The 13336-nt window shown below is 39.3% G+C and overlaps 1 protein-coding gene across 1 annotated transcript in view; it reads right to left on the bottom strand.

Annotated features, from left to right (window-relative positions):
* Positions 1 to 13336, bottom strand: part of anapc1 (anaphase promoting complex subunit 1) — a 43665-nt gene extending 30329 nt beyond the window's left edge. The window contains exons 1-20 of the mRNA XM_080481091.1: positions 13196 to 13336; positions 11889 to 12128; positions 11461 to 11625; positions 11115 to 11157; positions 10920 to 11017; positions 10286 to 10368; positions 10108 to 10181; positions 9877 to 10010; positions 9635 to 9792; positions 9236 to 9367; positions 8862 to 9080; positions 8443 to 8538; positions 7731 to 7821; positions 7205 to 7270; positions 6987 to 7121; positions 6518 to 6661; positions 4474 to 4534; positions 1397 to 1452; positions 880 to 1011; positions 592 to 666 (exon numbers count right to left, since the gene is read on the bottom strand). Coding sequence (XP_080337217.1) covers positions 592 to 666; positions 880 to 1011; positions 1397 to 1452; positions 4474 to 4534; positions 6518 to 6661; positions 6987 to 7121; positions 7205 to 7270; positions 7731 to 7821; positions 8443 to 8538; positions 8862 to 9080; positions 9236 to 9367; positions 9635 to 9792; positions 9877 to 10010; positions 10108 to 10181; positions 10286 to 10368; positions 10920 to 11017; positions 11115 to 11157; positions 11461 to 11625; positions 11889 to 12104 — 2178 coding nt within the window. The 5' untranslated portion in view covers positions 12105 to 12128; positions 13196 to 13336. The remainder of the gene's footprint in view (positions 1 to 591; positions 667 to 879; positions 1012 to 1396; positions 1453 to 4473; positions 4535 to 6517; positions 6662 to 6986; positions 7122 to 7204; positions 7271 to 7730; positions 7822 to 8442; positions 8539 to 8861; positions 9081 to 9235; positions 9368 to 9634; positions 9793 to 9876; positions 10011 to 10107; positions 10182 to 10285; positions 10369 to 10919; positions 11018 to 11114; positions 11158 to 11460; positions 11626 to 11888; positions 12129 to 13195) is intronic.

Raw genomic sequence — 13336 nt, 5'->3', positions numbered from 1 at the left:
ATGTAAAGAAAACACCACAATTTATGTAGTTGCCATTACTAGTACCATTACCAGCGCACACTGACCCGCCTACAGCCAGAGAATGGGTTGACACCACCCCTGTTCTAATGTAAAAAAAAAAAAAACAAGTATTGAGTATTGATGTTAATTTGTCTTTAATGTATCGTTTTAATGTCTTTTTTACTGTCTTTCCTTTGAGGCGAATACTGACAATGACACGATTATATGCAATGCTCTGTAAAAATAAAAACAAAAAAAAAACCTACATATTTTTCCACAATCACTTTGCATTGAAGTTTTTCTTTGTATATGATCATTTAAAAAACAGGACATAACAAATGAACAGCATAATTGAGGTTAACATGGATAAGAAAATAAATAACTATTGCGTGGTTTGAAAACCAGTATTAAAACCTCAAACGCTTTATTTTTAAGGGTGACTGTTCCAAATTAGAGTACAATCTTTATAGACTCCACCGAATGATGCCGATAGTGGCAGTGTCTCAGGGTGTCACATATTCCACACTACTTTCAGTTGGTTGCGACTCCAATATTGGTTGCGACTCCAACAAGTCCATATTTGTCACTCACCTCATCAGAGCCACCATCAGACGGACGAGCCTTCTTGGCAGCAATCACTGGAGAGAGAGGCACTTCAAAATGCAGCTGTATGAAGAAGGTGGAGAACACAGTGCAAGGTCAAAAACCACGAAGGACGAGCCGAAGTTAAATTATGGTTTTTGCAAGTTAATGACAGAAAGCACCAACAAAATCAGCCAAAGGTTTGTCCCAATATGTCCAAATGATTCACAAACTAATTAACCTGAGCTTTGTTGACAATATCAAACTGACGAGAAATGTAAAAAAAGAAAGACTTACATTCTGTGTCCAGGTCAGACGTTCCGTGTTGTATCCCATCATTGTCATAAAACAGGTGACAAACAGGTTCCACTCGGCGTGAATGCTAAGACCCCCCGGAGCATTGTAGATGTTGTACCACTTCACCAAGACCTGTTAATGTAGCAGATTTAAGACAGTTTGAAGGCATGTGCCTAATAATCCACTGATGTTTTGGAGCGTCCGTGCTTTTGCATTTTCTATATCAGGAGTGTCAAACATAAGGCACATGGGCCAGGACTGTCCCACAAGAGGCTCTAATCCGGCCCACCGAACCACCAAGCAAATTGGAAAACATTTTAAGGATGTGCATTTTTTTTTTTTTTTTGTAAAAACATAAATTTTTCATGTGAAAATGGGTTAGGAATCACAAATAATGTTATGGTAGCATATGTGAGCATGAGTCGTCTGGTGATGTAACTACATCAACCCCATGTAGACTTTTTTTTTTTTTTGAGCCTATTCTTTAAGAATTTAATCAAATCGTCAAATCACAAACCTTCATGGCGGCTTCTTTGGGCAGGATGAAACGAATCGCTTGGAGGCACTTTGTCACTGAAATAGATTGTACAGAAAAAAAGAAATGCTAAGAAAAATAGGGAAAACAGATTTAAGATGCCATTTAAAGACAGCAGAAACATCAACACAAGCCAGGAAGCTCTTCATTCATATAAACATTTTAGGGTTTTTTTGACAGCGGTTGGCACCACTGTGTTTCAGTTGTCACTGAGCTTCATGTTAAATTTGGGGAAACATCTTCAGAGTACGGTTTTTAAATAAGTGGATGAGAGATAGTCCTTTTTAGAAAAGATTACTGAAGTATACAGAAAGACATGGATTTTAAATTAGTTGTCTGTTCTCAATGTGCAGATTTGACTCATTTTAACTTATACAGCCAAAAGTAAAGTAAAAAAAGAAACTATCAGGAAAACAAAAAAGGAAATTAAAGGCAGCCAACACTACTGCAGTAGTTAGTGCCATTGTGTTTAGCATCAACTCTGACCAATAAGATTCCTAATCAGCGTCACTGGGCTTTCTTAATTGAACAACCAGAGTAGGAAAGGTCAAGGAAGAGGTGGATAAATGCCATTTCATTAGTGGAAGAAAGTCTTGTCTGTAGGATCGATTACTAAATAATGGGGCTCAATGCAATGCCCAGACACAAAGAGAGCCAATCGAGGCAGACGCAGAAAACTTGAAAGCTTCAGAAAAATACTGTATTGCACTGCATCCAGTCATAGTCAGCCGAGATCAGCTCCCAAGTCCCATAAGTTGGATGAAGCGGGATAGAAGATTAATGGATGAAAAATAGATTATACAGATCACATTATTTCCATAAAATAAGAAGGACCATATTGATTACATAACTGATGCACTTACAAGACTCATTCAATGGGGATCTGAATCGATCTAAATCAGAAAGCAGTTTGAGGTCCACCAGTAGAGAAAGACAGTTTGTCAAAATGAGGATTTTGATAGAGGACTCTTGCAATTCCCACTTGATGCTCGATGTGCTGTAAGTGGAACTACAAGATCCTGTTTGAGGATAGAACGAGTGTCACTGAGGTTCTGGGCGAGCGCAGATGTTAAGAACTGCACAGACCGAGGGAGCCATTAGCAGGAAACAACAGAGAAGGTGAACCAGCTAACCTCCACTTTAATTGACAAGAAAATAAAACCCACCATCACTATAATTCAGATTAATCATCCGATGTTCTTCGTCATCAGCAAGGTTTTTATTTTGAGACATGGATTCATGGAAATATATACATTAACAAGACTGTCGAACTGTCCATTTCTCCCAGCTGAATGAACTTTGCTGGCACGGAAACAAAACAGCAATTACATGTTTCATGTCAAAATGTTTAGTACGAAGAGGCTAAACTCTGCGGAGTGAAGTTACTTTGTAGTAAACTTTGCTGACGGACACTAGAGCAAGTGTCATCCACCAAACAATGTTTTACAGGAAGTAAACTCGTCTTGAAGGAGTGATTACTCTTCTACAGAGGACGCTGCAGCAAATCTTTGCAATCTGCCACATAGATTTGGCTTGGACGCTGTTCATGCTGCAACCAGGAATCAGGTCCCACACACACAAGTTAATACGAGAAATTTATCATCAAAACAAAGCCAATAAACAAAAGATAAATAAAGCTGAATGATTGTACAAAAGTTGTGTTTATTGGAGTTACCTAAAGCCAGTTATTCAACGTATTTGTTGCAGATGCATCAAAGCCTGAAGAGCTGCAAGCGTGACCAGAACAGAGGCTGCTACAGTCAGATGCTCCTATACCACTGCACACTTAAAGCCCCAAAACACTGTTATTTCATCAGTCTTCCAACTTTATTACCTTCTTCTGCATAAACGTGAGAGCAACAGTGAATTATTCTCTATTCAATCAGTAGTTATAACTGGGGTGATGAACTTCTATATGCATGAGCAATGTGCGTACACCGACGGTACCTTTCAGGTAATAAGCAAAGCAAACAAGGAACAGAGCAGTTGTCCTTGTATCATGAGGAAAAGGGAAGTAGACTGAGAATGAGGACGTGCAACAGGGGGATTGTGCAGTGTAGTGAGTCAGAGGTTGAGAAATGTCAGACTCTTTCAGAATATTGTCACAGGCTGTGTGAAGGTCTATGATGGTAAGAAATGTGTCACCATACACCACATCATCATGATTACATGATTACCCGTCTTTCGTCTGAAATAAACAATATCAAACATTGTGTGGCTGCTTTAAAGACTCTTTTACGGACTTTAGTAGTCTGCGCTACAATGTGGACTTTATAAAACTAGAGTATAAAAGTACGTTTGACTGCAAAATGTCGCTCTGAGCCACTCTCAACATTAAACCCCATATATTAAGCCATGATTGAAGATATTTGCACAACCCCACTTCTTTCCTCAGGCAAGATTGCATAGTGTCAAGTCAAAGTGAACATTTCCCAGAAGGAGCAGGCATAGATGTTCAACCGAGCGTGTGATGATTTGTTTCAAGATTTTTTTTTAATTAAGGCAAGAAAGAGGCCGTTTGTGTTTTAATTTGCAAATTCAGATTCTCAAATGTAAGGTTTTGCACGTTTCCCTTTCCATCAGTCCACACAAAAGCAGCTCACTTCTATTCTCCTCCTGGTTAATTTAAACTCTTGTTGGGTAAAATTTACTATTCAGATAGGAAATTACGATTCTCTGTGTTTACCTTATTTATATAAATTTGATATGAAACATTGTCAAAAGCAAAAGGATGACTTGATGTGAAAACATATATAATACGCCATCTGATCTTTCGCTGTGATAAAACAATAAGAATATCTTAGCAAATTATTACCAGTGGGAAGCTGCGTCTGTGCGTCTTGTAATGGCATCCTCAATACATCACTGGGCAACAACGCAAAGCGACTCTCAAACCTAATTTCAAAGAGCTAACTGCTCTGACTCAGCCATCTGTTTCTGCTTGTGTGAGCACGCGTGGGATCCAACCAACAATGAAATACTGAACTCATCACGGAGTAATGCACCGTATCGTTTCCATGTTTACGTATCAATTTTGTATGTGTGCGTGTGTGTCTCACCTAGCTCTGAAGTAGCAATCTCTGGGACAGAGATCCTCAGCATTGTTCCACTGTTTAGTTCCTGCGGATAGAAACAGATTGTGTAATTATTCAGGTACTCGAAGTTTAATTTCATATCGGTACACTGGATCAGCTGCTTTCAGGAGTATTTTTATCCTGAGAAATGGAAAAATCGACCTTTCTTAGCTCATTTAATTTGTTCTTTGTTGAATGACAAGCAAAATACAATGACACAACTTTCGCTCCACCAAAAGCTAATTTAGAAAAAAAGCTGGTACTCCAGTTGCCCAATTTTATTATTATTCAGTCTATATGTCAACATGTCAAAATGCCCTTGACCAAAACACTGAACCCCAAATTGCTCCCAATGGTGGATGGACTGAGCGCCTTGCATGACGGCCACCTCCACTGGCGTGTGAATGGGTGAATGTGATCAATAAAAGTGGAAATTAAAGCCACAATAAACTACATTTTCAGAACTGGAAAAACAAAAGAAACACTCAATGCAAGTCTGACAAGCTTCATTCAGTTGGGTGAATCAAATAATAAGGGGCCCAAATCACACGCGCACACAAACACACATCAGATCAGTGACGAGACACAAAACTACAAAAGTTTCACCGTTTTGTTTTCTCTGATTGATCAAGTGCAGCAGCAGTCAACCTGAAGCTTACTGCGATGTTTATCCAACACTGCACAGACCACACAAATAATCCATCTTTGATGTTGACCAGGGGGGCTGGAGTTTGACTCGATAATGTATCTGAAATGCTTGTTTTTGGACTGTGTTAAAAAAAAAAAAAACAAGTACCTGACAACATGCACATTGCAAAGAAAACGAGATGTTGCATCTCAAGGGGTTTTCCTTACAATAAATTCTGTTGATTTTACAGACAAATTCTGTTGAAATCAATGCCACCATGCAGCCTGCAGGAAAGCATCTTTTAGTTAAAACATGATGACTGTTTCAATACTGATATCATTTATAAAAAGAACACTTAAGTAAATGATGTTATACATCGGTGCACTTTACTTTACACCAAATTTACTCCAGCCGTGACTGTGCCTCGTATTGTTTTTTGTGTTTTTCCATCCCGTGTGTCAAAGAAGTGGGGCAATTGGTGGACTTTACTATCTGTGGTCATTTTTCCTGAATTTATGTGCTTTGGCTTTTGCCCTGTGGCCACCACTTGTGAACTAATTTGGGCTGTGAATGTATCAAAACTTTTAATGAGTTAAATGCAAATTCTGTGCTGAAATTATTGCAATTAATGGCACTTTTCTTGTATATTTGAAAGATGATTTGAATTTTCCAAACGTGAATGCAAAGTACATTCATAATTATACATAATTCATGGAAGTGTACTGAGTCTTTGTGATATGTGAATCGCACATGTTGATGTTGCGTCAGCTTTCTATATATTGTGCATCCTTAGACAAAAGTCGCATGCATACAATATGACAATTTTAGCTTAGCGAGAAAGGCAAAATACCTTCTCAAAGTCAGACTACATTTCATTTGTGTGGAAAATTTGAGATTTATAACAATACACATGATTCGCAAACAACCCAGCTTTGCACTTTGTGTGGCGTCGGAATATCTTCCGAGCCACACAGTGGCTTACAGGTTTGCATTCTTGCATCCCAGCAAGAATTGCCCCAGTTCAAGCCCAGGTTGGATCAACATGTTTTCATGTTCTCCCTGTGCTTGCATGACTTTTCTCAGGAGTACTGCAATATAATTCCACAGTACAAAAAGCATACATTTCAGGGAAATTGTCTGTAAATGTCTGACTGTCTCTCTGTGTTTGGACAAGTTGCTAGTCCATCACTGGACTGTGTACCCTGCCTCTAGTCAGCTGGGATTCGCTCCAGCACCCAACAACCATGAATTTTAAAAAACTAGTATCGAAGAAAATCTCAGAAAAAGCACGAATCCACAGACAAAACATGAAAACACTAAAACCTTCACAGGTCTAAAAACATGCATAGTGTGAGAATAAATCAAGGACGTCGCGGTCTGAAAAAAACCACACAAACCTACCAGAGTAACACGATTGCAAACCGGATCCCGCAAGGACTGGATGCAAAGTGTGGCCTGTTGAGGTGAATAATCTTCCAAAAATGAGCTCTCCTGGTGTTTAATGTTATGGTTCCTCAACCCCGTCACTGGTGAAGGCATGAAGTACTAAAAGAAAGGGGTGCAGGAACAAATGTATGTAGGGAAGTAAAATATGAGAATCACAAATAAATAAGCAGCCAAGATGTGAATTTAAAAAATATAAATAAACGACTTTATTTATATCAAATATTTATTAAAACCACCTGTAAATTGCAATGTTTGAGATTATGCCCTAGTTCATGCTGATAATTGGTATAAATAAGAAAGGAGAAAAGTAATCAAGAGTCAATGTTGACTGTGACTGATTATCTTGCACAGAGCAAATGGCTCCCTGAAAAGAAACATCAGTTATCAAAGCGTGAAGAAATATGTCTGCAACACATGGTGGTACCTCATCCAGTCTGTGTTGGAGTCTGCTGCCAATGTTAGTCGGTGTGCTGATATGTTCCACAGTGCTGAGCTGAGGGATGTGATTGGTCAGGCCGAAAGTGGGCGACAAGAGGCCGGGTACAAACACCTTACTGACCTGAAGGAACGACAACAAACAAACCTCATGATGGGTATCCTCAGAGTGAGAAGACTGTTGTGTATCAAACCATCCGGACTTACCCTGGTGACCCCTGTGTAGAGAACCAGACTGCCACAGGCCTCCAGAACCAACATGGCATCTATAGTCTGAGGAGCAGTGTTATCAGAACCAGTTTAGTCAACTAATATTTCTATTCAATATTGCTGAAATTTCAACACCTTAATAAATATTAATTAAATAATATTTCTAGAACAATCGACTTCAAAGTGAGAGTACATAATATACGATATACCACATAATATATTATATATACATGAATATACTGGGGGGAAGAAATGTTTTGCGAAAGCAAGGAGCAAAAGCTCACCTTCTTGTTCAGCATGATTATTAAATCTAGAATTCTATGACTGCTATTAATTTATCAATTATAATTTAGAAGAAACAGAAATAAAAGCAAACATTACCAAATATGTTCAATAGCTCCATAAAGGAGGGACTTATGGGAGTCTTAGGGGGACCCTGTGCCTAATTGATTTGCTGCCATGTGATTGGCTGTTCATGTAATTGTATTAACAAGCAGTAAGTACGTTAAAGTGCGCATTGTACCTGCAGAGGCTCTGCATCTTTGGCAGGAATGGTTGTAACAGAGGGGAAAATTAGTTGAGATGTATCCTTGCTCTCAATAAACTTCACACATCTGTGGAAAAAAAGAAAATAAATATTCAATTCCAACATAACTTCTAAAATGGTGGCATGCATGATGTGTGTGTGGGGGAGAGGTCAGACCACTGATTGGTTTGAATTAAATGTGTAAGAGTGAACAATGTACATACTGTGAGTGTTCAAATATTACCTTTCACAGGGACACTGTTATCTGACATGTCTAATATATAAACAGTTACTCATAATGTAATATCAGGAGGAAGGGATTTATTTTCACCAAATGAATTGGACCACAAAGAAATACAACCCGAAACATAGAGCAAGGGTTTATTAAGACAACGTGACTGTGTGACGCCCCCAAAGAGCCCTGATCTTAACATAATCAGGTTTTTCAGGGACTACATGAAGAGACAGAATGACCTAATCCAGACTGCATCAACAGAACATTTATTCTTAATCCCCCATATCTTTTAAAACAACCTCTATGAGAGTTACTTGAAAACCTGGACAAAGTTAATTCATTTTGCAATCTGCATAAAGAGATGAAAATCATGCTATAAATTCCCCCCTCCCTCTCTAACCAGCCTAAAACAACTGTAAATAGTGTATGTGCATGCAAGTTTCTGTCTAAAAGACATTCATTTCATGGTCTGACCTGAGCTGTTGGTGAGATTCCACCAGGAAACAGAGGTAGTAATTTTCACAGACATCAGAGGTCAGGAATACTTTAGATGCCTGGCTGCTCATTTCCCTGTATATGCAAACAAAACAAAGAAATCATGAAGATTTGGGTGAAACAACAGCAATGGTTTAGTCCACACAATGCACGTTAAAGAAATAGTTTCATAATTATTGATGAGATGAAAACAAAAAGAATCTACATCCATTTAAACAAGGTATGTATATAATCTGCCTCACGACTGCATCTGACATAATAAAATAGGAGAAATATTCCCGAACAACAGACCAAAATATCAAGCTACAGAATTTATTAAAACGTATTGAAAACCATCGTTGTGGTAAGTGAATCATCAGCATGTACAGATCCCGAAGACATCAGCACTGTTAAACCACCTTTGGGATCCAGCCATGATCGCTTCACTCCACAGCTGCTCCAAGCACAAGTCCGGTATGATGGGCTCCATCTCTGGCTTCAGGATCGTCTCGTTAATAGTGTTGTTAGGAGAGCTCAAGACATCGTGGTGCCCCCTGGAGGTGGGGCTGTGGAAGGACACGTTGAAGCGAGTTGCACCTGAGAAGGATGGCGCTGCCATACCTGGAGAGTGGGCGCGGCTGGGAGAAAGTCACAGAGGAGAAGAAATGAGACGTGTGAGTGTTGAAAATGCGCACAGTGAGTTCAAGTAGGAATTTATCTCATTCAGTCATGTAATATCTGAAATATGTGTAAGAAAATACTATAAACTGATTGAATTTTAACGTAACCTCACCTCAATGCAGCCATGTTGGATATATTCTGAGAGTGAACTCGGGAGTGGAGTCCTGGAGAGGATGTCATGATCCTGCTCTGGTGACTGTGCAGAGCATTATGGTAAAGAGGAGAGCTCCCACCAACAGTACAGCTAGAGGACGGAAATAAAGGACGGGACAGCTGTTCATACTTCATTTGAAAGATAATGATTTGTCTATAATTATACTATGTTTACTCAATAAATAAGATGCAGATTTTCATATTAAATAAAAAAAAAAAACATGAGTTGGTCTATTCCACCTGCACCAAACTCAAGAAGCCGCAAACAGCCTATAAATAGTTTTTGTGCTTCATAAGCGACAACAATTTCTAAAACTCTCAAATAATCAGTTAATCAACCAGTTACTTCATTATTTACCTTGGTCCAGTGCCAGAAACAAGTCCAGTTGGACAGTTGCCACCAGGAGAATCGAGACGGGAGATACTCCGCAGATGAGGGCTGAGGAAGCCTGAAGCCATCACACCCAGTGGTGTGCCTGCCGGCTCTGCAGAGCAGCGCAGGACAGTAGAACGTTCCTGAAAGTATCCAGATGGTCAAGGTTAGAGGAAAACCTGTACGTATATGTATATGTATGTGTGTGAGTGTGCGTAATCGCTCACGTCATTCGTGACTTTGCGCAGAGCCCAGACAGAGTGTGTTCCCTGTATTGTGTCATATGACACAACTATAGAAGGCTGGCAGCAGGTGAACACAATTTTCATGGTGGAGTCTGATAGATACTGCACACGAGAGCCTTCAAAAAAAAACAAAAAAAAAACACCATGAGGACAGATTCAGGTGAAAAATTTTCAAATGTGATAAACAACAGAGACAGCATGTGTCTTCCATACCTGTAGGTTTATACACTACAGGTGCAATCTCATCGAGAGGATGCAGCATGCTGAAGACTGTGGGCAGAGGCTCCCTGTAGATTAAAAAAAATGGGTGTTACAATTATTCTGAACATACTTCACTCTTTGCTTTGAACTTGCGCCTGTCTGCTCGTGAGTTTGCAATGCAAGAAAGTACCCAGGGGGACTGAGGTGTGCATCATTCATTGTGTTTTTCCTTTCCAACAGGAGTCCAAACTTGGTCGCCCAGGCCTTTGAGACCTGGAGGGGAGACGATAGGACAGACGGATATTTCATTCAAACGGTAAGTTGCTGTGTCACACTGAAGCCAGTATTTGAAAAGAAAGCTGCAATTTTGTACCAAATAAGCATGTGGTCCAACAAGAGAAGAGTGCCCACTCATTATTGTTCAGGGTAAACACAAACAAAGCCAGAAGCTCATAATTAAATAAAACAATCTGATATAGAGACAATTCATTCCAATATGTTGTCATTACTTCTGGTTTGCCAAACAATGGTTTGTTCCCTGGGAACATCACTGATCAGACAAATGCTCAAACTCAGCATTTTATAACAGAAAAAGAGCTAAACACTAGAACAATGGCAGTAATGTTGTATTTACAAAATGTGCATGTGAAAACATGTAACTATGAATTTAATGTTCTGCCTTAGCCTAAACTAAACAAAAGATCTATTGTGCATTATCAAACTGTTTATAAACAAAAACTAAATGTTTAATCTAGATTTCTGGCTGATCATTGAATCTTCCTGTGGAAATAAAGACGTCCAATCAACATTCCTGTCACTCTCACCTGGAAGGGCAGTGGTGAGAGGAAATCCTTTCCAGTTATGGTGTGAACGTTGACACAGCTACTCTGGACAATACACACTGTGTGCTCCACTTTTTCCTCTGCAAAGAAACATTAAAAACATATTTAGATTAAATTTGATAGATCGACAAAAGTAAACAAAGACATCAGTTGAAAAGATGCTTAATGATAACATACCATCTTTGTCATTGTGAGGAATAGTGAAGTTACACCACAAGGCCTGGAAAAAAGCACCACAACAAGATCATATCAACACCAAGAGGAGGAACACTGTGCCTCGTGCTAATGGATTCAATAATTCTATTACTAAAACTACATCCCACCTCAAAATCACTTTAACATCATGAAAAAAAATTACAATAGCTAAATGTTTACATAACATTCTAGTCCAATTAAAAGGGATTCATATTTACTGACACATTAATTACCATCTAAAACAAATTACTGACAGAAATCGTTCATATCTACATTCAGACAGAAAAAGAGACTGACTGCAGTTTGGAAACAATTCTCAATAACAGACCTGCTGTACTGGACTGTCGACAGTGAAGGCCTTATATACACTAGAGGCTTGCGTCCGGCTGCCTTGGCTCCAAACAACCACATTTCCTGCTGTGTAAAGCTCGTCTTCAAAATCCACGTCCTCCTCCTTTACTCCCATGCAGCCCTTCCTGAGCTGCCAGCATTCCTGTCAATCAAAGCACAGCCATTGGAGGTATACAAACTAAAACACTGAAAATGCAATTCGAAACATTGTGTATTACTTAGTACTACAAAAATATGCAACATTAACTTACCAAACAGAGCAGTATAAATTAAATTATATCAAATAAACTTACTTTCATCCCTGCTGTCATACTTCCTATTGTTCTAACATGAAAAACTTGCTCAGCATTCTTCAGACAAAAACGGAAAAATTTGTTGGTGCGTCATCAGTTCGTGCACTCGTACCTTCTCCCTCTCCTGCAGACTGACTTCCTGCAGTGACCCCACCAGGCCGGCGGCACCGTCTGATGACCAGAGCTCAGATGCAGGCTGGAGCTCCCTGAGTTGCAGGTTGAAGGCATTTGGATGGTTCCTGCAGTGCTCGCGGCCAAACGGGACAAACGACTGCAATTCCCCTGCGGCGATCATCGTGGCTGTCTCTTCATACACGACTTCCGACATGAGTTCCAGATATCAGCATTATTTCTGTGAAGAAATGGGACAAGAAATATACAAAGGTGTTTACAAATAGATGGGGAAACCTTTGTCCCCATTTATTGTTCTGATAAATTTTACACACAGCAGAGGTAAGTGCAAGGAGGGTCAGATATCACAGTCCCATATCACTAGAAGTGCTACAATTAAGTATTGATTTTTCAAGTCCTGAGGGGTGTGTTCACACAGCTTCCATTATTTGGTTTCATTTTTCCATCCATGGGTATCTGCAGCTCCAATTGTGCCATGTTATGCAGCTTCTTTTTTTTTAAACCACAGTAAAGGAAACAGAGAAGAGATTTTTCTCATTCTATAGAAAAAGTCTAAAGCCACGACATACACCGAGCCATACGTCAGTAAAAATATAAAAATATGTAAGTGCATGATTCCACACACTTGTATTAAAATTAAATGCGTGTGTTTGCTTTACATTTTAGATAATAGAACAGACAAACTCTGTAAGGCTGCCAATCTGTATAAACATATACATTTTAAGGCAGGAAAGCTTTAGTTTCACTGACACACAGATCCGAAATCGCAACTTCAACAAATACACATAGTAAATATACCTTAACCTTAAGCTTAGTTATTGTGAAATAAGAGAAACGTCCACACCTACTTAGATAAAGTGATATAATAAGTATAGTTGTTTACTACGGTTGACGTGGACTGACTTTTGAAGGTAGCAGCTGAAACAGATCCATGACAAAATACAATGTTATTGTAAGAAGTATTGAGAAAGTTAAATTAAAAAACATTATGAAAACGAGGCTTGATTTCTAGCTTTATGTTTATGTTGACACTGACAGCAGAGCAGGAAGCCAGCCGAAAGTTTCTACATCTAAACTACACGAACACCCAGTAATGGGCAGACAGCAACTTGCTACTTATGATCGAAATAAACACACCGAAAGGCTCAAAGCTGCAAGTCAGTTGCCGATCATTAATAAATCTCTCGTAATGGTGTGATAAGTGCGGTTATTGAGACTCTATTAGCACGCTAGCTAAAGTTAGCCGTGGCTAGCTCAGAGTTAGCAGGGAGACGTGCCGCCACTAACCTGATAATAAGGAATAATCTGGCTCTTGTCGCGGAGTCCTTGTATTTCCTCTCTGTGAGTATTGCTCGGGCACGGCACTGTCGACATAAAAACACCTCAGACGGGGTGACAAACTGAGGATTTAGCTGCGGCAGGTTTTCA

The sequence above is a fragment of the Lipophrys pholis genome (assembly GCF_963383615.2).
Source record: "Lipophrys pholis genome assembly, chromosome: 15".
NCBI classification, from domain to species: Eukaryota; Metazoa; Chordata; class Actinopteri; order Blenniiformes; family Blenniidae; genus Lipophrys; species Lipophrys pholis.
This window is presented reverse-complemented; position numbering and strand designations above follow the sequence as displayed.